This window comes from Ctenocephalides felis, unplaced genomic scaffold (assembly GCF_003426905.1).
Source record: "Ctenocephalides felis isolate EL2017-DRISC unplaced genomic scaffold, ASM342690v1 CF-g0.4_SCAFFOLD_02493, whole genome shotgun sequence".
Taxonomy (NCBI): domain Eukaryota; kingdom Metazoa; phylum Arthropoda; class Insecta; order Siphonaptera; family Pulicidae; genus Ctenocephalides; species Ctenocephalides felis.
This window is the reverse complement of record NW_020538647.1, coordinates 1,755-28,592: the sequence shown is the minus strand read 5'-3', so window position 1 is coordinate 28,592 and position 26,838 is coordinate 1,755. Positions and strand designations below refer to the sequence as shown.

The following is a 26,838-nucleotide window of genomic DNA, read 5'->3' as shown; positions in this document are numbered from 1 at the left end:
ATCAATAAAAAGTCATCCCTATTAGATAAATTCTAATAATAAGTTCATCAAATATGGATAGATTAACCATTGGACTACCATCTAAAAAATATGAAGTAAGGAGAAGTTTCAGCTCAACAGCTCATGGGACATAAAGTTCTGATTGCTGTTAAGATATGAGAATAAAAAAAACATTGGGAATAATTTTAGCTCGATGTCGGATATAACATTTAACCACAAAATAACTATTAGTCAGACAGTACATTTTCTGGTACAATGTGCTTTATGGTATTATCTTTTGGAAATCAAACCGTATAATGAGCTTCGGATGGCGCAAGGCCATACATTAAAACCAGCATCTGTGACGACAGTAGGTATATACGCGAACGAAATAGTATACAGAATTTTGATTAAACTTATAGTATATACGGAATATGTGTTGCTTTGATATTTCGGGGAATCATTTATTTTTAGGCGGGATATTAGAATTTCATTATGCGCAGGTGTGCGCGTTCTCCGTGTGAAATATGCCATCCAGAACGGTACGCACTTTATTTAAAAAAATATGGAGTGGACTAAGTAATCATTGTTGTTGAGTAGCATATATCAATAGTTGTTCTATTCATTTGGTGTATTTTATATCACAAAGAAACCCAGTGGTTGTGATTTTTTTTGGTTACTTTTGAACAGCAATCAGAGTCTAATAGTTCTATAAGCTGTTGTGCTGATTTGACTTAATACTAGTCTGTTTGACAGATTTCCCAATCAGTTGTCACATCTCTGTATGATAAATTTTTACAATTTCTGTAATAGGGAAAATATATATTCATCGGTGCAGGAATGACGGATTAAAGGCTAGGAAACACATTGCTATCTATACTTAAAAGTGTAAATCGTTGTGGGTATCTAACCCGGGACCTCTGAATCAAGCCCCATCGCTCTTAACCGCTACTACTGTGATTTCTTAATAGTGATATATTTTAAGAAATTGCACAGCCATGAAGGGCTATTTAGAAACATATCATCATCTCCATTTTCAAATGGAAATGGGTATATCTTGAAACCTATCCAAATACTGCTCATAAAACAATAGGTACTAAATCGTATTTTATCCATAGATTTCTGGCCTATATAGTATTTTCAGTTACCTTTCCCTGATTTACTACCAGCAATAATCATCTGCGTTATTGCTTTCATTCGACCACACGCACCTTTTTATTTCTAATCAGAAATTATACCATTAAATATATATGGAACAAATTAATTATGCTCATGTTCTTCTACTCATGATTGATTTAGTTACACACAAAGCATTGCGTCTCAGTTTATAAAATTCTCAACATTGGATATGCCGCTTCACATGCAATTAGGAATTAATGTATATTCATTATGCAAGCTGTTTCTAGTACGGAGATTATTACCGTAGTTGAGGCAATTTGCAACATACATTTGCTTATACACTCACAGAAAACTAAGCTATAGAAAATTATACATGTGTATTCACAATATTATTTTATTAGCGATCTAGAAAATTATTAATTTACGAATGAATGCTCATGTTATGTTATTATAATCTCTTAATAGTTCCATTGAAAATTCCAGAAAACAAAGCAATATAGATTACAACGTATTTGTTCTGATATTGCTCTTAAATGTCACATAAATTTGATATCAGATATTATATGAATTATATGCATAGGTTTTGCACGCGAGATTCACTCCCACTCAATACAATAATACAATGCATTTTTTATAAATGCATACTTGATATGTAAGTTTTGTATATAATTTAAAACAACTGTTAATGATTATTATCAAGAGAATTTATACATCAACAGGCACTTGACAAAACATCAAATTTTATCGAATTTAATCAATCTTATTCTTTAATTGATCTTTTCTGATTTTTCTTCTCGAACGCTTGCCACTCGAAGAAATTAATTTACAAAAATTATCCATTGAGTAAAACGTTAATTACTTTTTAAACGTCGCAAATTAGTCGTAGTTATTGTTTTTATCATCGAAGTATTGATTATTACATGAAATTAGTTTATATAATAAATCTAGCTAGCTTAATAATGCTAAATTATCATTAATTAACAGAATGAATAAGTTTATTTGAAGCGATATATGTTTCCTTCACGTACACTCGTTATTTGTTTTAAATCGTCTATTTTTAACAAAACTAAATGGAGAAGCCTTCAATCTCGTTGTCAAAATTCAAGGTTTTAAGTTAATGACTGGTATTATTCCTGATTCTTATTATTGACAGGCAATCAAAATTTTTATGATCGATCCGAGTACAAAACAAGGTTCAATATAATTATCCCCAGAACTAGGTTTCAATGTGAAGTTTGGAATATTGAAAATTAATGTAATAACATGATAAATGTACTATATTTAGCCAGCATTAAATTGAAAAGAATGATTGCAATTTGAAATGTATTTATTAATGGCTTGATCACAAAGTTATTTGTATGTTTTTTTTTATTTCATTACCTTCAATCATTACTAAATATTGGACATTTTTGTTAAAAGATTTTAAATTTTTCACTTTCAATTGTTGCATATTATCACAAAATTTACTAATAACAATGTCAAACAAATTTAAATCAAGTAATAAAATTAAATTTATCTAGTTAGTATTGGTATTTTGGCTTGAGGCAAGTTACATAAACTTCCCGATATGTGTAAATAATCGAATTAATCAATAAAAAATAAATGAATTTATGAGTGATTGAAAGTATTCCGAGTGGATTCCTTACACATAATTGAAAACGAACAAACGCGTTAACTCGTAGTATTTTCTAAAAGCAAATTTTCAAAAATTAATATTTTTTATAATTGAACCAGTTTTCATAGGACTTCAATGGCTTAGTATGTTCATTGGCCATGTACTCTATCATTATACCAAGTAAATCGTCTACTTTTAATTTTAACAAACGTCAAAAAAACTAGTTATTTTCTCAAACTTTGATGAATTTTTAAAATAAAACTACATGTCGTAAGGTCGTAATATTTCAGTAAGTTCTATAAGACCATGATATATATCGCCGAAAAAACTTCCATCAAAATCGGCTTAATTTTGTAACAGTTAATTACAAGAAAACGGCTCGGTAGATTTTCACCTAAAACTATTCAGTATCATTCCCAAGTAATATTTTTCAAACTGTTTTTGATTTTTTAAAAACAATTCGGTAGTTGAGCTTAAAAGTTGGAAGAAAAGTTTAACACTTCTTTTCAAATTACAGAGAAACGGCTCATTCGATTCAGAATTTAGCGTATGGATTTTTTTATGAAATCCTAAACTTCTCCTTCAGGAAATTAAAAATATCATTAATTTACAATTATTTTGATGATTAACGATTAACTGTCATACAAGTTTATATTATTTATATTTCCTATTTTACTATTTTAATTTTTGGAAATTGCGTGGTTGCAAATTTTTCACTCATACATATATATTTTATTGCGGTATATGACTAATTATAACATTTGCTTTTATTGTTAATACATAACTAATTACAACTTATATAATATTTTGCATATGACATTTAGCACAGAGCTAATACAGTTTTCACATTGACTACTTAATTGTTTAAATTATTTTTACTATCGCAGACGTTAATTGAGACTTTGTATATATTTAGATAAGCGTTCGTCATTTATCGAATTGCTGACAATTAGCAATTGAAATATCGTACATGTTATATATACATATATGGCTTTGTTGAAAATATAAAAATCATCATTCCTCGTAATCTTCCACAACTGTCAGTTACTCATGGTGAAGATGAAGTAACGGACGGCGCATTAGTTCGAGGTTCAGCGACTTCGTTCTTTGCGGATATGTTAATATTTTTTCTTTGTTGTTGGAACGTAATTCACTTCTATTTAGACCCATCAGTTTATGAATTAAACTTTTTTTTCAAACAGTAACGGCTTGTAGACACTATGGAGAATAGTGATTTAAGAGTAATGTTGAATAGTTCAATGTATTTGTAATCGATTAAATAGGCAGAATACTTTTAGATATTCTGGCACCCAATTGTTGTTACATGTTGAACTCTAATACTATACTGAGGTTTTAAAACAACATCAACAAAATAATTACAAAAAATTATTTGTTGTTTATAAATTAATTCATTAAGCTAATTTGTATAACAATTACTTTGCAGATATATTAATTGTTTCAAATGCTTCACATTTAATGTATGTATAAATTTTACGATATCTTGTTTCATACTTCATATAACGCCTATATAAATATTTGATATTGTAAATGGAATTTGACTGCATATATTTTCATGTATGAATTGTTGACATATTTTTCATAGTATGTTTTTGATAACCTTATGAAATATAAACGTTCTCAGTTTTATGTTTATATTATTATTTCAAATGATCATAATATTATTTGTTTCAAAATCAATCAGCATAACTGTACTTAAAATATTATGATTGAAAATACTGATAGTTGGTACAAAAAATAGTTTAATAGAATTTGATTATGAATTCCTACTAATGTTACAATGTGATTAAAAGCAAGCTGATAAGTTCTTTTTACAATTAACCATATATGAATCTAAATATTAAAGTAGATTTTGTATTAAAGTAGTAGATTTAATATTAAAGATTAAAGTAGAAATTTCACAAGTGGAGGATGTAGCATAACCTGTGGAGTCCCGCAAGGTTCTGTATTAGGACCTTTATTATATCTACTATACACCAATAACCTTAAAGACGCAAAATTAAACGGAAGATACATATTATATGCAGACGATACTGCCATAGTATATGCAGATAAGGATAAAAAAGACTCGAAGATACTGTAAACACGGACATGAAAATATACACCGAGTTGCTAACTGAAAATAAACTAACAATTAACATCGATAAAACAAAATACATATATTTCAAACATAGAAAAAATACCGAGAACACTAAACTAAATATTAAAGTAAATGATAGAGAAATAGAAGAAGTGAAAAGCATAAAGTACTTAGGACTGATAATAAATGAAAAACTGTCATGGACAGAACATATAAACAAAATAAAAAGAAAGATATGAACATTAACAGGGGCATTGAAAAGGATCAACTCTTTCGGCAAAAAAAATAGAATACTAATTCTTAAAGCGCAAATAATACCTATAGTTTTTTATGGAATAACAACATGGAGCCAAACAACTAAAGCCTACAGCCTACACTAAATGACATACAGAGAATAATGAATAGAGTTAAAGTATTCTACCGATCTACATCATACTCGATCGGGCTCCAGATGAATTCATGTCTTCAAGCAAATTTAATTTAACATTTTTTTTTAATATGGTGAGATTTAAATGTTCTTTTATTTACATTCCTATCAATTTTTGCAGATGCAAATAAGTTAAAATGTTTAATATGTTTGGTTGAATGTAAAATATTGTTTGTAAAGGTTGATTAGATTATAAAAGTTTTTTTTGAACATGAGAATTTCGTGATATTTATGTATATATCAATATGAAATTATAAATCAGAATCCTATAAAAGAATATTTCGAGGCTAAATAACAAAGGGCGTGTACGTGTTCTACATAAAAGCCATTTTTGTTCAGCAAATAGACGTGACAGAATGACCTGTTTCTGATTGCAAATCTAGCCTTCATGAAACGGGTTAACAATGCGAGTATCAATATCCCATAAAACGACATATATATAATATATATATATATTATATATATATATATTATATATATAATACTTACTCAATAAATAATACGTGCTCGCAATATAAAACAACTTGATCGTAAAACATCGAAGAAACATTGAACAAAACCTTAATAATTGGTGTATCATATTCAAACACAGGTACTCTGAAATAGTTGTTACATACAAATGTTACAAAGAATTTTATTTGTATTCTTTGAATTTTCATTCATAAGTAATTGCCTATCAGAATAATGCAACCAAATCGGCTGTGAGAAATTGCACTTGGATGAATCGATTTATACCAACCATTTGCAACTCAGTCGTCTTGCAATGAATGAACATAGTAAAATTTGTTATCTCAGCTTTGTATGTTTAGTTCATCCATATTTATATTTACACATATTAAAACGGGGAATAAACATTGAACAAAGTGTTTAAATTGTGAAAGAACAGTACATTTCATTTTTGTACTTTGGCGGCACCTTTTCGTAAGAAAATAATGTCATAAACTATATTAGTTGAACATACAAATATATATTTTAACTGGAATCCATGCAATTATCAAAACTAAATGTTTAAAAAAAAATAATGAGAAACCCATACGTTTCAAATCCCAGTTTGATTCTTCTTCAGTGGATATAACTGGATGGATGCTTGTTAATTTTTGTTTTGTTTATAGATATATAGTTTTTATATTTTTTATCAAATTAAGCACTGTAACATTATATTTAAGTAGTGTTCTCCATCACCATTTGCTCTTTCATTTAAAAACGTTTATATGAATCATTTTGGTCTCTAATTTTATCTTTTTATCACTCCTCCTGTCTCAGCTTGTAAATTGTATTATTTGACATACTAATGGTCAGTTTAAATCCCCTTATTTAATCACGATCTAAAACCGTGTCTATAATGAACAATCATTAAAAACTATTAATAACATAAGTGAGTCATTCGATCGTGTGTAGGCGAGATTGAGAGTTTATACTTTGTAACCGAGCATTGGGGTCTCTGGCACTTTTATTTATATTTATTATAGAGACACAGATACTTTGATTGCTGAAACCGCGATAGCCGGTTTTTGCAGCACCGTAGACCTAACAAACTTACTAGAAAATAGTTTTTTTTTTTAATATTTGGTCCCAGAAATATTTGTGACGTTGTTTGATGTATTAATGTTTATTAATTGAAAATTTATTATTAGTTAATAATAAATACTCAATATGTACAGAGCGCCCTGGATTACTCTATAAAAATTAAATACAGGATAAAAGTTCTAAATAGAATATACTAATTTAATTAATTAAGGGGGTTTAATACTATATTTTTAACTATATATATTTTTTAATTAATGTTTTGAGAACATAAGCAAAACTAAAAATAATTATAAAGTTTTAATTCTAGAAAAATTGATACCTGACCATACCCAGGAGTTTAGCCCTGAAAATAATCTGAAGACAAAACTTTATGCTACTATGAATCTAGAATAATATCATAATCGTATGAAACACGGTCAATTTTTTTTTCACAAAATAGCGTCTGTCTGAAAAAGAATTCAGAACTTTTTTGGTAATCTCGATTTTTTTTAAAATAATAAAATTTTGGGATGAGTATAGTTCACGGAAGAGTTGTCTATAAAGTAGACTTTGCATTTCAAGAGAATTTGACCTTGGTCCTTAGTCCTTGGTAGATATTGAGAAATCGTGAAAGAGAGTTTCGAGGAAACGCGTTTATAGTTTTGCAGAGAAAGTAAATAGAGGATGATTATCGTGTTCGAACAGCTTTCTCCGAAAATAATTTGAATTATGAAAAGTCCTTTTGTACATATATTCTTAAAGTTAAATTCTGAAAATAACCTGGTGAGGATCACTATGATTAATTAGATATTAAGCGGACTGTAAATAATAAATATTCCATAACTATAAGATATGTAAATAAAACCACTAATTAGTTTATGATATATATTGATCTTCACTCTATAACCTTCTTCTCTCGTTACTTTTACTAGTCTCTTTTATTATTATAAGTTACAGGTATTTATATTCATACATTTGTATCCTCTACCCCGAAGGGTCCCGGGTTAAATAGAAAAAGCCCTGGTCAAATAAAAAAAAATCGATTTCTTTAAAATTATAAACCAGAATACCCAATAATGAATATAACAATTACTAGCAGAAAATTTACTAACAGAGAACATTGCTATCACGAATGATATATCATTTAGTTGCAAAATAAGGGTGTGTGCACGACTTTTATTAAAATAAACATGCTACACTGGATTTTTGTTATTCATCCTTATCCTGAGCTTTTTGATTCCCACGTCCTGACTTGATTCCGCGTAAAATTTCCAACAAAAGAAAATATAAGTAATTCGAAACAAATTGCCCGAGGCAATTTTCCATTACTCTCGTTCATTCTCGTAAGCCTCAAAATAAATAGCGATGTTTGTGGTGAATATGCATGTACTTATAGATCGTTTTCATTTTTTCGTAGTTTATCGCTTGGCTGAAGGCGAGACTACATCGCGTGTCCATTTTGCTAGATGGATAATAATATCAGATATTTATTTGCGGTCAGACGCAACAATATCTTTTCGAGTCGAACGCTCGCCTGATCATAACTTTATTAGTGGCCAGAGTAAAATGATATAGGTATAATTAATTGCTCTACATATAAGGCGTTGGAAAGAGTTTGCTGTATGGGTTTTAAATTACTTTATGTAATTGTATCAAATTACTTGGTGGATGCTCTTATCGCAAACCACAGTGAGGAAGTAAATTATTTTCATAGGGTTTAAGCATCTATGTTTTGCTTTTGAAAGGCTATATTTCATTTCAAACTGCTATTGATTTCATTTTAAGACGAACGTCTTATGCCAATAAATTAGCTCACAAATTACTTTAGGGGTGCCCTTATAGTAAACCACAATGAGTAACTTATTTCTATATTACGATTTGAGCATTTCTGTTACGTTAGAAAAAAAGCTATAGTATTTTATTCTAAACTGCCATTGATTTCATTTTAAGACGAGCGTCTCATGCCAATCAATTAGCCCACAAATTACTTTAGGGATGCTCTTATAGTTCACCACAGTGAGAAAGTAACCTATTTCCACAGAATTTGAGCTTTCCTGTTACGTTTCAAAAAAGGCTATAGTATTCTATTGTAAACTGTTATTGATTTCATTTCAAGTTTAACATCTCAATCCCAAACAATTAGCTTAAAAAACCCTTTGGCTGTTTTCGCAAAATGACTTAAAATAACACACCCATCAAAACTGTGAAACGTATGGAAATTCAAATCCTATTTTTCATTTTTGATGTAAAGATTCAATTTAACTCAACTTATAATGTCTATTCAAGTGGAATTAATCACTAGTAGCTTCTACTTATATGCTACTACTATGTCATCAAATTATGTATTTCAATTTTTTTTTTCAATATGCAGCCTTGTATTTTCATTCTTGTATTTTGCTTTATATAAATATATACTGTAAATAATTTATGAATTTTATTTGAAATGAAGCGGAAAGTCGATTGTCGATCATCAATCATACAGAACACTAAAATAATTTTACGCCATATGTAGCATAAAAATTTCTTCAGTCGCTGTTTGTGGCATTTCAATATTATTCTACAGTACTCTCTTTACATAAATAAATGTGACATATGTATGAGCTCTTTATACCTTCTTTAAAAATATAACTGAAACAAAAATTTGATTTTGCTTTGTCTTTATATTTTTGATCCCTAACAGGTGGATCGTTCGGAAAGAATTTCGTTACTTTACAATGTGACTTACTCAAATCATTTAATTTCATTTTGCTCGTAAATTACTATCAACAACCAAAGCAGCATTAATGAAAATAATTAACAAACATCAAATAAATTTGATAGTTTTAGGTAAAGAGTTTCGAAAGGTCACCCAGATGTAAGTATTTTCACTGTTGATAATGTTTATTTTTGATACTTTGGTCCTTGGTCCTTGGTAGAAATTGAGAAATCGTGGGTATCGTAGTGGATATACTTTGTGAAGTATTAAATAAAAAAAAACATACGTAATATAAAACCTCCAGCGAACCATATTATAATTTAATTATACAATCTAAATGCAATATACAATCATTATCCATTTGTTGTGAGCGCGCTTAAATAGTTTTTTTCTATTATTGAACGAATAGTTAATATGTTGCAAATTAAGTAGTGAAAGAGGCCGATATGTGCGTATTGCTGTTGTCGACTGCAAAAATAATTAATTGAAACAGCTTGTTAGTTGATTTATAATGTTCAGACGGCCAATCTCGGGTCGTGTCATATCCATTATGCTTTGCTATACATATGAATTTCTTGCTATTTCTTAAATGCAAACTGATTTGGGTCAAGAATATGAGAACTTTGCGTCATAGGATATCATTTGATAAAAGACCAAGGGGTAATAGTAGAATAGAATAAAAAAATTACTGGAGTGCGTGCTTGAACACATTTACTGAAGATTTCGTGCAAATATCTTCGGGAATCAGATTGGGCAGCATGGTTCCTGTAATATAATTTGTATGATATTTATAATAATTTGGGAAGTACATAGTGTAAAAGATTAATAACCCTGGCCTAATAATCTATTCTCGATATCAACAATGAATCACATCAACAAATGAATTTAATTTTCACTTGTAAAAGTAGATCAAAATATATTTCCAAGCGAGAATAGCCTTTTCGGGCATTGATGCAAAAAATAAGTAGGTAAAATACTGTTGAAAAATACCACAATTACAAAGGACATTGAAACGTCCTATGGTAGCTAATAAACTAAGCAAACAATTACTTAGGTCTTTACTTCAACAATAAATAGATTGTAAATTACAATAATTCATATATAGTTAAAACAAAGCTTTATAAAAATTTGATAGTAATTGCCTTATCAAATTTTGTGTTTAATTCTATATCTTTATTTTATTTTTAATTTCATAACATCAATTTTACTATCTATGGCATCTTGCAAATTAAAATCAAGAATTTTTATTCATATTGTTTGTCAAAACATTGCATATTCAACATTTTTGCCTATCTATTTGTTTAAAAATTTGAAACATAGTAATCGTTTAAAAAATTTCGTGACTTCAGAATGTAAATGTTTGTAGTACTTTTTCGAATTCCTTTAAACATTTTTCGGATTGCTGATACTGATTCGCATATAAAGAATTTGTATATAAATGTTTTGAGTGGAATCATTTGTAAACTCAAGATTTATAAATATTTTATTCGAAATATTTGAAAAAAAAAAAAATATATATATATATATATATATATATATATCTACACATGTTATTTTTCCAACTATTCTAATAGAAAAGTGAAAGCCTGGTAATTTATATATAGCAGACGTTTCTGCATTAAAATGTTGTATATCAAGTGATTCTTGAAAAAAGCTTTTCCTGTCCGATTTCATAACATGTATTACTTTACATATCAAATTACCCTGCGTTGAAATAGGTAATAGAAAATTGTGTAAATTATAGTAATAAATATTTTATAATATGGAATTTTCTACATATAAAATAATGAGAATGAAAGTAGTATAATATGAAATCGTATAGAAAATAATAAAAATCGTATAGAAATAATTGTAATACTTATTTTGACGTTAAGAACACTGCACGTGGAAAATGCAAACCATGTGCTTGTCATAGTAGAAGAAGTATTATAGTACGGAACTTTGTCTTGACAATATGTGCTTGAGCTAATTTTTTAATTATATGATTAGTCAATATTTTAATAACTTAAAATCCAAAAATGTAATAAAAAATGAAAAAAAAAATAATATAAAAAAAATCGGTAACTACTAAAATAAAAAAATAATAAAATATATGTCGAATATGTGTAATATTATTATTGTAACAGAAAATAGAGAAATGAAACCTTCGTCAATAAGTAGAACAGTTCCCAGCATGCAAAACACAAATAAGCCATTTACAACTATTACCGATACATAACGAAACGGCTTGAAACTTGTAATATATGATGTATATAGTTTTTATGTCGAACTCTCAGATAAAGATCCACTAAACATATTCTGTGAACTAACTATTATGCCGATATTCATATTTCCATTCCCTGAGGCAATTTGCAGAATGCATTGCCCTCGTGGTATTTTATATGTGTAGCAAAAAACGAAGATTAGAAAGTGATAATTATCTGATTTATAATACTACTGAGAATATGGTGATCTACACATAATAAAGTACTTGTCAACTGTTATTAAATTTATTTCATCGTATTAGATTATTATAGAGTAATTGCAATATTGTAATAATTAAGCTGTACGATGGATTTTCCAGCTTATATAAAGCATGAACATTGAAATATTGGGATATTGTTATTGCATAGTTGGATAATGTGAATACATAAATGTAGTTTTGATTAATATTTTTAGTATGATCAATATTTCTAGGTATGTAGTTGGAAAAGACTTTGTTTTTTTCTGTCGCCAAAAGCTCTTAAAACATAATCAGAGAAAATCTGTTTACCTATGAAGGATTCTATAATCATAATTGCATCAACATTATTTAGTTCAAATGTGTAATTTCACACATGAATGCATTTGAAAAATATATCAAATGAAATAAATATTTCATATAATCTTCAAGTTTTACATACACAGTTTTATTGATCGCACACAGATGCAACCAGAAAGTGTAATTACAATTTATTTCTAATTATATAAAATATTTATCACCAGCATCTAAATTTATTGATATAAAACTTATAAAACGTAGAAATTTATAAAATAAAAGATTAGGCACTAGATATATTATTATTGGTTCTCTGAAGAATTTGTTAGGAAGCCATCTATTTCTACATTTTACTGCCTTTGTTTTAAGTAGCGCGAGTTTTACATCAAGAAGAAATTCGGGAAGAGTTATCTGGTAAATGTAACACGATTTTGTGTATCTACAACGGAATTCTAAATAAAATTCTATTTATATTTATAAATGCAAGGAAACATGATATCGTTAAAGTTTATTCTTAGCGTAATAATTAAAAAAAAGTTAATTTTTCTGTTATCTGTCCCTCTAGTTTTGGTAATTGAACGAAGTTTCATAGTTTATATCAAATACAAAAGCAATGTTTGTCGAATTAAATGATACGAAATACGATTTTGTATATTTTCACGCTTCGATTATTATTAATACAATTAATTCGCAAATAAGAAAGTAAAAACATGATATGTTTGCTTTACATAACGTGTTGGACGGCGCCAATCATTAGAAAAATCTAGCAAAAATAACAATAATAAGATTAAATATTCAAAGAATTTTACTTTCGACTCCTTTCCCATTGTTCTTTCTTTCTTTGAAATGATTAATCCATTCACATATGCATATCGTATGCTATTGTTTTAAGATTGAATATTTACTACTGGAGCTACCGCGTACGTCTGCAATAATATATTTTGCACTGATAATAACTGCTGATTGTGAATGAAGGAAGAAATAAATTTGCAAGATCTCAAAACATAATTATCATTTTATAAATATTTTTTAATTTTATAATTAAAGTAGTTATGTATTCTCAAACTGCAAATTGATGTGCTTTTTTCAATTGAAAATATGTGAAGTAATTATACTTCAGTTCCTGAAATTATGTTCATTAAGCGTCAGCGTTTTAGTTATCATTTTCCACTAGCCGAAGAAACACTTACAATGGAGCTAAATTGGCTACTACTAGAATACTAGAATTATTCGGGTTAGATTTACAGAGATGTAAATAGTTTTCCAAATCATTAGTCTTGTGTCTATTTTTTCGGAATGATACATTGAAATTTTGATAAATTGCAGCATTTCAAATGTTTTATCATGTACTAAAATTGGATTACATTACATGGTTTTTTATACACACATAAATCTATGTATATATATATGTATGTATGTGCTTTCTTGTGTCATTTGTAAACTGACGTGTAATGGGCGTATAAATAGAAAATTGTTCTGTGCCAGCGAAAACTTACACGACAAATTCTATTTCTGAGGAGTTTGTAATCGACTCCTGGAAAAGTGATTTCGTTATAAGAAAATTGATAAAGGAACTAGATATAAAACAGCTTGATTAACTAAATACATTTCAACATTTTTTTAAATTAATTGATTTAATATTTTGCTAATATTCAGAAGAAAAACAAAAAAGTATTTAATCTATAACCTATTCCAAGTAATCAAGATTTATAGTTTTCTGTGAAGAAATATTTTAAATCATTTATTTTTGTAAATTAAACGCAATCAATATCCCCTTATTGATTAAATAAAACTCAAATAAAATTAAATACCATGAATTCCCAGACAATTGAAAATAATAGACTATTCGTCTCACAATCACCTTAAACATCTTGTGGCCCATCAATCTCTATTGTGGAACGAGGAATATGTATATGATATAATGAGGAATGAAAACAATTTTGTACAATTTATAAATATTGATCTTTGACTTTTGTCAATATTTCAATTGAAACGAATTATTATATTTATATTCTAAACTTTATCGGAATAAATCATATTGAATCATATTGACGTTGATATTGTTTGTGCAAAATATGTAGAACAACTTCATAGATTCTAAACAAAATAACGATAGCAAAAACATCATATATAATTTAACGTATAATGCAGGTAATAAAGAATTTGTTAGATTGACTTTAGCTTACTTATAATTCTTGGTTTGGATATATTTTACGGAAAATTATTTGATTCGAGTATGGTACTAAAGCCTTGTTAAAAATAGTATTGTTAAAAACTATCTAGGTAAACCAGATCAAAATATTTTCTGTGTTATTGACTAGTGTTAGAAAGTTCAACTGGAATTGCCAAAGTCTACCTTCGTTCTTATTTTTTTAATCCTTAATTATTATTTGTGGCGGTTAATTACAAAATTATGCATGCTTTTCATATATTGCATGTGAGCATGTTTCACAAGTATATCAACAAATGTTGGTTTCTCTTTTATGTAAATATTTTACATTAATCGCACTGTTTGCAATTTGAGTTTTTTTATAATGGGCTTTTGATAGTCGAGCCTTATTAAGTTAATCTTTTAAGCGCAAATGAAAATCTATTGAACCATATTTAGTTTGTTTCAAAATCTTTAGCTTAAATCCCAAAACTGCAAAATGGAATAATATTAAACTTGAATTTATATTTTCTGTTTATTCAAGTTTCAATGTGTTTTAATTGCCAGTTAGATCTCGAATTCCCACAACTAAAGTAAATTTGCAATAATTAATATTATTTTCATAAAATACTATACTTTACCCAGCATTCTTGATTAATTAATAATGACTTGAATATTCATCGTACTGTGTAGCATTAGCATTATTATCAAGTCTTGCAGAATTCTAACACAAGTTTTAATATGTTGTCAGACCGCTTTATATATAATGTTTATAATTAACACAAGTCGACGACTGAACAATATTGTATGTTTTTCACATTATAAAAATGATTTGTTATTAAATTCTGTTTCATTGTTTGCTTATCAAATATGTCAGACTAAGTGACCTGCGAACTAGATTAAGGATAACGTATTGTAATTCATTAGAAGATATTTAATGGTAATGATTCATTGAGCTTCTACTGCAACTATCTTCTACTTTGATGTTTATTTAGATTAAATTAATTGGCTTAAGTCGGCAGCAGATGAACGAATTTGCGAGATTTTATAGTTGCGGTCGCTAACCTCTTCGTTGCTTATATAAGTCAACTATAAGATAATTGATGTGTATATATATATATATATATATATATATATATATGTATATATATGTGTGTGTGTGTGTTGACAATATTATAACATTGTTGGTATTCTCTAGAAAAAGACATTTTTAGGTTAATCGTTTCTTTATACATTGCTACCGTTACCAGCTCAACTAATGACTTTTTTCTTACAAAACACTTATGGTACATATATAACAATTTATTTCCTTGGGTGATAATGTGCTTTCATATAAATAGTACAATCGTACTAATTTATCATATGATCTTGTCATGATAATAGTTAGTGAATAACTTTTATGTTCCTGTACTCTTTATTTCTCTCTTAAAATGTAATAGTTTTACTGAGAATTTTACTTCATTTCTTATGATCAACTGACTTGAGATTTTCAATTTTTTTTTTTCAATTATACACGAAAATATGTATTCTGACATAAATTTACTGAATTTAGCTCACAATTAAATAATTTAGCAATTTACTAGTTAGTAATTAAGTTCCAAGGTTTAAATAATTGAGATTCTATAAAAGTATTTAGTATAGTATTGTTTATATCAAATTTCCGATTTTTCACTATTATCTATATCAAACTATTAACAAATTTTGTATATAAAGTCTTCTTGTAATCACTCAATTAAATTTAATTATAATTAAATGCTTTTGATTAGCATTTTAATGACGTTTTCCGCTTTGGAAATCGTCCTGTACAATTATCTATGACACTTCATTATTGTTCAAATAACGTGTCAAGGAAGCCAATTGATAATGACAGGAAAATTGAAATAGTAGATGATTTGAATATTATTACAGATTTTATTAAAATCACTATTACACAATATTATTGTCATAATTGTTATATATTTTTGTAGTAGCAGTTTTCATCCTATCTACTTCATTTAAGAAGCATCATTTAAATAAGTTCATTTAAAGGGAGGAGGAATGTTTGACAAAATATCACGAAATACAAAGGAGGAGGGGTGGTGGTGGATATCACGTATTTATTTTTGCATCAAAAAAATCCAAATTTGAAAAAGAAATTGAAAAACGATTTGACTGAAGATGCAAATATTCTTAAAAATTGATCACGTGATTTATGGACAGCCCCTAATTGTATAATTTTTTTTATTATATTATAAACATGTTTGATACTTCAGAAATTATTTTGTTACTTAATTAGTAATTATCTTAATTGAATTATATTATTTAAAAAATATTGAACAAGATATCTTTATCAATAGAAGATAGATAAAAGTGACTTACCTGCTATAATTATAAAGTAATGAATTTTTATGAATTAGAATAATGAGAAAATCACTTCTCTTGGATTAACTGTTGAATAAAACTTATAAATACAGTTCTGTAACTAAATATACGATAATTCTTAAAACTCAACATTTTACTTAACTGGAACATTCTCTGACTTATTAATTAATTTACCTCCAGTTTGAATGAATGGCTGTTTTTATTCTCTTATATATTAATAACAAACAATATTTTTTATCCTGTCTGTATTATTTAATAATTATTATTTAATAATTTTTTTTTCTCATTTTCAGTCTGTTATCGCACTCCCGCGATGCAGTGCAGCATCGAGAGCAACGCGACGCGTTCTTCGCCAGCGAGAGCTGGTCTCAGGGTGAATTTCACCGACAAGGGCGAAGTCAAAGAACGTCGCGAAAAATTCTTAACAGCCAAATATGGATCTCATCAAATGAGCTTGATTCGAAAAAGGCTAGCAGTAGAAATGTGGCTGTATGATGAACTTCAAAAACTATACGAACCACCGGTAAGATAATAAAAAAATATACCGAAAATATTCAACATCATTTTATTTTAATATGCAGAATAAATATTGTTGATTTATGTTTATATATATATATATATGTGTGTGTGTATATATATGTCTTCTTTCCCCTTTTGTTTCTCACAACTCTCTCCCATTCCTTCATTACACGTGTGACTACACTGCGTTGTAACCTAGATCAGTGTCCACAATGCAATGCTATCAATAACATTAAATATAGGAGGGCATTAAGTGCTCCTTCTATTTCTAGTTCGTTAATATAATAGTATTTTATTATTTTACACAAATTTAGTGTCCAATCAATTTTACATCATAATTAATTTTTTCTGTTGTTTTTTCTGGTTTGGTTTGTATAATTTCCTCCTTTTATATATTTATATTTATCATCAACTGTGTTTTTATGTACATCAAGTGCCAAAACGTTTAATGGAATAAATAATTTTGTTATTTAATATTTTTTTAAATCGACAGTTGGGCTGCAAAAATATTACAAATATGTATCAACGTCGACAAAACTATCATCATATATGTATATATATGTGTATATATATGTATATATATATGTATATATATTTTATGAATATGTTATAGGGGTATACCGCGTAGGACTAGCGCTATCCTTAATGGAAAAATTAAATATTTACAAAGACCAGCAATTTATAGAGACCTTATTACTTCTGCCATTATTGCATTGTAATCAACAAAAGTTGTGGTTACAAATAAGTGTTTCTAAGATAAATATATATTGTTTTTTTTTCGAAATATTTGATTGAGAATGAATAATTCAATAATTTCATAACTCAACGAACACCTCGAGTTAATGTTTCACAAAAAGCCATATTGCATTCATAAACGTTATAACGTGCACGCATACATAACGCTCATTTAGTCATATTGCAAGTATTATAAGAATAACAATAAGAAATACAATCAGATGGACAAACCGCGAAGGCCGGCGGTATTTCTTGTTGTTAGATTAACTAGAGCGTGTGGTCATTTGTAGGATGTTGCGAAAGTTTATATGAAAAATAACTAAATACACTCGATTCGCAGCACAAAGCAGTGATATGATGGTGCGTCAAAAGCATTAAAGTGAGCATTTATTGCAGTTTTCTATTTCCATTCACCTTTCATGAACGCACGAAGCTCAACTCATAAAGCTTGATGGCTTACAAATATTTTTATATACTTCCTTATGTAATAGCTATCTTTTGAAAAATCATATCTTTTTCGGGTATTATTAAAAATTGAAATTTGTTTTGTTCAACTCGTACTTAATCTACAATATTTCAATTTAATTTTTTTTGGTATTTATATTTTTGTCTTGTTGTATGCGCCTGCTTACAAATTCGAATATTAAATAAAAGAATTAATTTGTAGGAAAATTGGACTAATATCAGAAAAATTATTTGAACAGATTTTTAACTTTGCGTAGGGTAAGTGATAGTAATGGAACAAAAGTTTTTTTTTACTGAATTTTTACAGGGGTAACATAATATTTTATTATGACAATATAATACTTTTTACCTTCCCGAAGGAGAAGTTTATGTTTTCATCAAAAAATCAGATTCGCTAATTTTCTGTTTTCTCGGCGTTTCAAGCCATTCTGAATCGAATGAGACCAAATTTGGAAAAAGTATGTATGTGTGTGTGTGTGTGCGTGTGCACACACAGATTTTTTGCCGTAAATCGACGTTTTCTCAAAAACGGCAGGACCAATTTCAGCCATTCGATGTATCTCGATGAGTACTATTGTTTGTCAGTTTTGTGCGACGATCGGCCAAGCCGTTTCTTTGTAAATCGCAGAAAAGTGAAAAGTTTTTCGTCCACGTTTTAGCCCGCAATTCTGAATCGATTTTGAAAATTCAAAAACGATCGAAAAATATTGGTTGGGAATCGACCTGATTAGTTTTTGGCAGAGATCGGTCAGGCCGTTTTCTTTTTTCAGGATTTTTATTATTATTTTTTGACTATAGATACCACAGTCTTCTAGATCATACTAAAATATTTCGGCCCTACGACAACTCGTTTAGCTTTAAAATTCGTCATTCGTCAAAATTTGCAACGATCGGCCGAACCGTTTCTGTGTAATTTGGAAAAAAGTGTTAAACCTTTCGTCCACATTTAAGCTCATACTACCGAACCGATTTTAAAAAATCAAAAACTGTTCGAAAGATACTAGTTATAGGTGAAAATCTACCGAGCCGTTTTGTTGTAATGAACTGTTGAAAAAAAATTTAAGCCGATTTTTATGGAACTTTTTTGGGCGATATACAGCATGGTCTTATAGAACTTACTGAAATATTACGGCCTTACGACACATACTTTAATTTTAAAAATTTATCAAAGTTTGAGAAGATGAGTAGTTCTTTTGACATTTGTTAAAATTAAAATTGGTCTTAATGAACATACTAAACAATTAAAGTCCTACAAAAAACTGGCACATTTATTAAAATTATTGATTTTTGAAAATTTGCTTTTAAAAAATACTCCTACCGGTCTGACGTGTTCGATTTTCAATAATGTTTAATGAATCCACTTCGAATACTTTTAACTACTCATAAATTAATTTATCTATCATGAATTAAGTCGATTATTAAAATTAGATTATTTACCTGGTATAACGATAAATGCTTGGTCTTAATGAACATACTAAACAATTGAAGTCCTACAAAAAACTGGCTCAATTTTAAAATTATTGATTTTTGAAAATTTGCTTTTAAGAAATACTCCGACCGGGTTGACGTGTTCGATTTTCAATAATGTGTAATAAATCCACTTCGAATACTTTTAACTACTCATAAATTAATTTATCATGAATTAAGTCGATTATTTACACAAATCGGGAAGTTCATTTAACTTGCCTCAAGGCAAAATACCAATACCAACTAGCTTATATCATTATCTTGTGGCATAACCAATATTCAAAATTTTTACAGGGTCTCAAATTCTACGATCTGTTTCATAAAATTTCTGCGACACTGATCAATATCTAAACACATCAACAATATAATTTCTATGAAAATACCTATATTGCTGATTGTTTCGAATGATCTAGTTAATCAAATTATCGTTCTTCTTCTAAAGGTATCACCCTCCTGTCCGATACTTGCAGGCAGTCAATATTAAACAATTTCGCTACCCCTGTCCGATTAATAGCCCGGCGCATGATGCGATCCGCGCACGAATGCAATTTTGCACGCTTTTGTTGTTGTTGAGCCTTCTCTTCTCTACACTTAGCTTCTCTTGACTCCCGCTACACCTTCAGTAGGAAAAAATAAATAAATGCATCATAATAAAAATATAATCGAGAGTGGGAACTAGCAACAGTCCAGACGTAGCGAAGAATTTTTGCTCAATGAATATTCATTACAGAAAGTCGGAGGTTTTCGCATTGTTTTAAATATGCATAAAATTATTAAGATTTATATTTTCATAGACAATGACTAAGGTGTAAATATAATAACGCTGTAATGGAAGTGTTGCAGGAGAGAAAATATTCATATTCCCATAGCATTACTTGTAATTGCGATGCTAATTGGAGCGGCTTTCAAGACTTTGTTGTATTAATGTTTTAGTTGCAGTATTTTAATTTATTTTTTATTTTATTTTTCTACTCTGTAGAAAGCTTAAGAATTAAATAGTATGTAATACAACTAGTTGTAAGTAGAATTTTGTCTTAAGGCAAGTTGCATGAACTCTCCGATACCGATACATAATTAATAAATAAGACTGAGAACTTATGATTTTCATTTCATCCATTTCGTGTTGTGCTAAATTTTATTTAATTAAAATGTATTTTATTCAAATGTGATCAGTAGCTTTCCACGAAATACTCAGAACGTACATATGTTTCAGTAGGGATTCTGATTAGAATCGCATTGATGAATTTTTTAAAGTTCTATTCGTATGTCTATTCGTTTGCATTTATATGGATAAACAATGTGTCGTAGAAAGCTTAAGAGTTAAAAAGTATGTAAAAAAAACTAGTTGTAAGTAGCATTTTGTCTTAAGGCAAGTTTCATGAATTCCCGGATACCGATACATAATTATCTTAATAAATAAGAACTGAGAACTGATGAACTTCTTTTCACCCATTTCATGTTGTGCTAAATTGTATTTTATTTGATTGTGGGCGTCAACTGTGATCAGTAGCTATCTACAAAATACATAGAACGTACATGTTTCAGTACGGATTTTGATTAGAATAGCATTGATGAATGTTTATAATTCAATTGCTTATCGCTGGCCTTTAATAACTTGATGTGTTATTTCAGACTGCGAATTTTATCGGTATATAAAGTTTTACTAAAAGCGTCAAAATGCTTTATTTCATACTTAATTACAATCATTAAGTGTAATTATTACTTAATTACATCTTTACCATGTACTAATCAACGCGGTTTCCATCCAATATTTTTTAATAGTGTTTGAATTTTTAAATCTCTCTCTCGCACACATCATTTTTTCTAAATTTAGTTTTGCGAAAAAAAACTTTTTCTTCCGTAGCTTAATTAAGAATATTAGTTAAAATTAAAAATGTTTCAATACACAAGAGCAGTTTTCATTATTTTGAATAAATTGTATGTGAAATTTTAAATATTTCGGATGCATTGTTCTATTTTTATGATTAAAAACAAAGAAAGTGAATTTTTGCTCATTATTATGAGCATCTATGTGAAGAATGCGTGATCTATCATAAAAAATAGATTTCGTTTTTAGTCCATTTATTTAAAAACTCACGTTTTTATTAGCTTTTGTTTCACATATATGAAGATGAGCAAACTATTTTATAATTAAAATACTCTGTTGTGCAAACCTAGTTTTTTCCTCATATATATACATATTTAAATGATGAATACCATATTAAGCATTATTGTATTTTTTAAGTTATTGGCGTGGGTGATTCAATTGTATGAATGTAGGTAGAATGAAATACGCATTTGATGTCAAAAATGTATTTATCATTTTTAAATCTGATGTGTATACGAGGTGTGTTCAAAAAGTACCCGGAATTACTAATAATTAAATTTCGCGGGTCTGGAGTGTCTGATTGTCAAAATTTTTTTTTATTGTGTTGGTATACATGCCCCTAAAGTATGATGAAATTTTCAGCTATATTCACTGTTTACTTTGTCTGTGGTAGTCGCTAAGGTTCGACGTGTTTTTCTGAGCTCGGCGATTTTTACAATGGAAGAATTGAAAAGTCAAAGAATTTGTATTAAATTTTGCGTAAAAAATGAAATAAAGTGTTGCAAAGTGCAAAAATTCACCAGATATGGCTCCGTGTGACTTTTTCCTATTCCCAAAGTTGAAGAGACCCATGAAAGGACGGCGGTTTTCCTCGATTGAAGAAAATCGCTGAGAGTGCTCAAGGACATATCAAAAAGTGAATATCAAGGGTGCTTCGAAAATTGGAAAAAAACGCTGGCATAAGTGTATTATATCTGGGGGGGACTACTTTGAAGGGGACCACATTAATGTAGACGAATAAATAAATATTTTTTTGAAAAAACGAAAATTCCGGGTACTTTTTGAACAGACCTCGTATGGTGATTTTAATTACAGCTTTATGCATCGATAGAGATATCTATATATTGACAATAGTCAACCGATATTTCTATACCATATGAAACAATATGCAAAGTTTTTTCATTACATGTATGACTATATAGTTATGTCTGCATACTCTGCACTATCTGGTGGCACATAATTATCAGTTTCACACTGATTTTATATTTCAGTATTCCATTTACTGTATTTTTGTTAATTGCACAATGCATACATACAGTATTAAAGCTTCAATAAAATCTAGAAGTGACACTAAATGTTACCTTCTCGTGCTTACTCTGTGGTCAAGCTAAAATTAACATACTTCTGTGAACACGGGAGTGTGTGCTTGACCTGTTTTTGTGCGTCTTTCACACGCACGTCTCTATCAAATGTCTTCCGCAACTTGCGAGATCAAAAAAGCTTAAGGAGTTGATGGATACTTACTGTTGTAAGTAAAAAGTATTATCTTCCATTGAAGGCAATTGAAGAATCCACGAGCTAGTTGGAACCTAACAACAAAAAATTAGATTAATTAAAAAGTTTCAATCATTTACTACTACCAATAATTATTTTTTTACTTTCCTTAATAACATACTTGATGTTTTTTATCAATTTTCTGTTCAGTTTCAATGTAGGAATGCGCCCTGCTATGAATCATTTTCTGAACATCCGAATAAAAAATATTCCTTTACTAAATATTCAGGAACTCAAAAAAAAGAAAGGCAATGATAACCGATAATTTAAAAGTTTTACTTGACGCATACACGAAGAATTTAATCTTTTGTTTTTCATAATTATTAATTTCGTGATTACACATGATTGATGTTTTGGGTTCTTAATGACTGCGCCAAAAATCTTCAAATGGGCGTGGAACGTCAGGGATATGAATGCAGTAAAGTTTATTAGTATTTAGTTGTTATTATTAATGGATTAAATTATAGCTTTTGGATAATATATTTTGTTAAATATGTATTTTAAGATTTGAATGAGTTAGTACTATTTATTTGAACAGATTTCATAATAAGAAAACATTCTTTTATAATAAGAAATGTAAGGTTGCAACGAAAAATATCACATTGCAATTTTAAACAAAATATCATGTTTCAATATGTAGTTGATAAATTGTTTTGTTTGCATTGTAAGTTTGCATATAACATCAAATATTATGAATCCTAGTAAATACATGGAAATTTTATAAATTGTTAAGACCTGTGTGCGCTCTTATAGAAATACTAGAGTAAAACAATTAATTGTTGTTACCGTTGACTGTATTTTATAGTAAACGCACTTAACCACGAATTACCATACAATTAATCGTTGAAAACCTCGTGTAATTGTATACAAATTCTATAAAAAATGCTATGGTTTTTAATATTTCGACATTTAATTTTACGGTAAGCATATATTCTATTTCATACGTTAAATTTTGTTCGGAGAGATGGGTTTTGAAGCTATTCTTCTATTGTTTGCACGTGACAGTATAATGAGACGAAGTATAGTCACATCGAGAATTTAAGTACTCATTTCTATAGGAGCAAATAATTTATGATGTTGTTTTGTTTGTCGTATTATATTTTTCTTTTTTATTCTATATATAAACTCGGTGATGTATGAATTGTGTGTTGAAACAAGTTTAAGAAAAACGATAATATTAGTTTAATCGACCCATGCTTATAAATAAATTACGAGTTGCGATGGTGTTTATCATTGAAGATAATTACTTTGATTATGAATTACAACTATTTATAATTAAATGATTTTAATAAAACAAAAAAATAATATTGTAATAATATTACTCATTATTTTAATAATATTACTAATTATTATTTTTATTGCAGGCGGAAGCTGTAGATGTAGATATAGATGAACTTCTCGATATGGCCAGCGATGAAGTTCGTAAAGCTTACCTCAATGTAAGTTTATTTACTTATCCATTTATATTTTTTTATATTAAAATGCTATTTTACATAATATGGAACTATAAATTTACATATTAATTTAACATTGTGGCAAGCAAATGCTGATATCAAAAAATACTACGAATTAATTATCCTTTACCATATCAATTACATTTTATACTCGCATATAAATTCTACGTGTGGAATTAGTTCTGCGTTCTGTACGATACTTGTACCTTATTAAATGCAATTTTTTTTTGAAAATTGATAGACAATTTGATTTAATATTTTTATTACTTAATATTTATATTATTTATACATTTATTTATATGATTCATCATATACTTTTTCAAAGTTCTGTCGCTTGCGGTATGCATAAATAAACTTTGACGAGATCGAGATATTGTATCAAAGAAGTTCTGTGAATTTTACAAATTCTTTGAAAGCGAACTCCACAAACCGATTATAAATGATAAAAAAAGGAATACAATATTGTTATCGCATTTCCTTCAGATCACCGGAAATATCGACTGTAATCTATAATCGCTATTTGTCATTGTCAAGATTTTGCTTTTTTATACAATTTTTTGACCAGTTTCAAGAACGTCGAGGCTCTGTTGAAATGCAACTAAAAGTTAAATAATAATTAATATTCTTATTTGTTCTCGATGTCCATTAAGATAAAATTTGTACTAGATCAATATTTAATTTTATGTTGTTTCACTTATTTCATTAGTACTCAAGTTAATTGAAAATAATTTATCTATTTTTAATGAAATATAAGTATATTACTATTTTGAATTATATCTACTAAATATTATTCAAAATAATATAACAATCTTAGAAACTCAATTTGTTTATTTAATTTTTTAATCAAATAAAGCAAAATAATAATAATTAGTTCTGATGTCGATTGTAAATTATGATTGACTTTTTTTAAATTCATTTTTTATAAATAAAAAAAAGTCATGATTGACTTTTAAGAAGCCATATTTTAATTAGCAGTACTTAATAAGTATTTACTTTTAAGTTGCTTCATTTTATTTTCATCGATAATTAACAAAAACGAATTTAAATACATTACATACCATGTATTACTAGTAGCAACGTTTTAGACATTTTTTTTTATGTTATTCACTTTGTTTGCATTTATTTCGTCGAAATGATTTTTAAAACATTATTATTTTTAAATAATTTCATAAATGTTCATATTAGTTCTAACGATAATTATTTAATATTGTAAATTGTGCACTAGACAAGACAAACAAGGGAAAACTTTAAAAGTATTTGAAAGAAAAGTCAATGAAAATTTAATTGATTATTATGGTTTTTTCTAATTTTAATTTATGATGTATTTTTTTATTTATGATTTTATTTTATCTGTGAATCAGAATATGATATGAACTTACATTCTATCATGGTCACTATTACTGATTTTTGTAATTGTGATCAGTATACTTTTTTCACAAGTCTTGAAAAATTTTTTTTATGTTTCCTTTTACCATATCAACAAATATAATATAAAACGAATTATTACAGGAACTGTTAGCCGAGTCTAAGAAACCACAGAAAGAAATAAGCGTGAGTATTATTTTATTATTAATATACAATTTTCTGCTTATTTTCTATAAATTCTCGTTTCTGAGGCCACCTCATTCATATTCCTAATCGCGTTAAACGTTTATTTTTAGACAAATGGATCGTAAAATGGGTCCCATATAGTTCGAAGCCGTAATTTGCATATATAATTTTTTTATGGCACAAAAACTGACTATTGATTAAATCTTAATTTATATACGAGTTTTGATTCTGTATAATAAATTATCTTCGTAATGTAATTGAATATTTCTGTGTCAGAAATTAATATATTTAACTAAATATTTTACTATTCATTTACAATTCTTTTCAATCATAGATTGCAGATTTTATTGTTGAATTTAAATGAACTGTTCTAGATTATTCCTTTAAACATTCCTTTAAATCATTATATAATGTCTTCCATGCATCATGTCTTCAAAAGTAAAATAAAATCAAGTGTGTTAGCAATAAAAATCTGGATTATTCCAGAACCAATATGTATCAATTTATGAAGAATTAGTTTTTATAGAAACTAAAATGTTTTTTTCCAGTATTTACTTCATTTAAGTACTTCGTGTCCTC

General features: G+C 28.1%; 1 protein-coding gene across 1 annotated transcript in view; it reads left to right on the top strand.

Moving 5' to 3' along the window:
- LOC113380970 (protein phosphatase 1 regulatory subunit 14B-like) overlaps window positions 1-26,263 on the top strand; it is a gene marked incomplete at its 3' end in the record, with an annotated part of 57,208 nt that extends 30,945 nt beyond the window's left edge. Inside the window, exons 2-4 of the mRNA XM_026619988.1 lie at window positions 16,980-17,209; window positions 24,619-24,693; window positions 26,218-26,263. Coding sequence (XP_026475773.1) covers window positions 17,000-17,209; window positions 24,619-24,693; window positions 26,218-26,263 — 331 coding nt within the window. The remainder of the gene's footprint in view (window positions 1-16,979; window positions 17,210-24,618; window positions 24,694-26,217) is intronic.
- Between the last annotated feature and the right edge of the window lie 575 nt (window positions 26,264-26,838).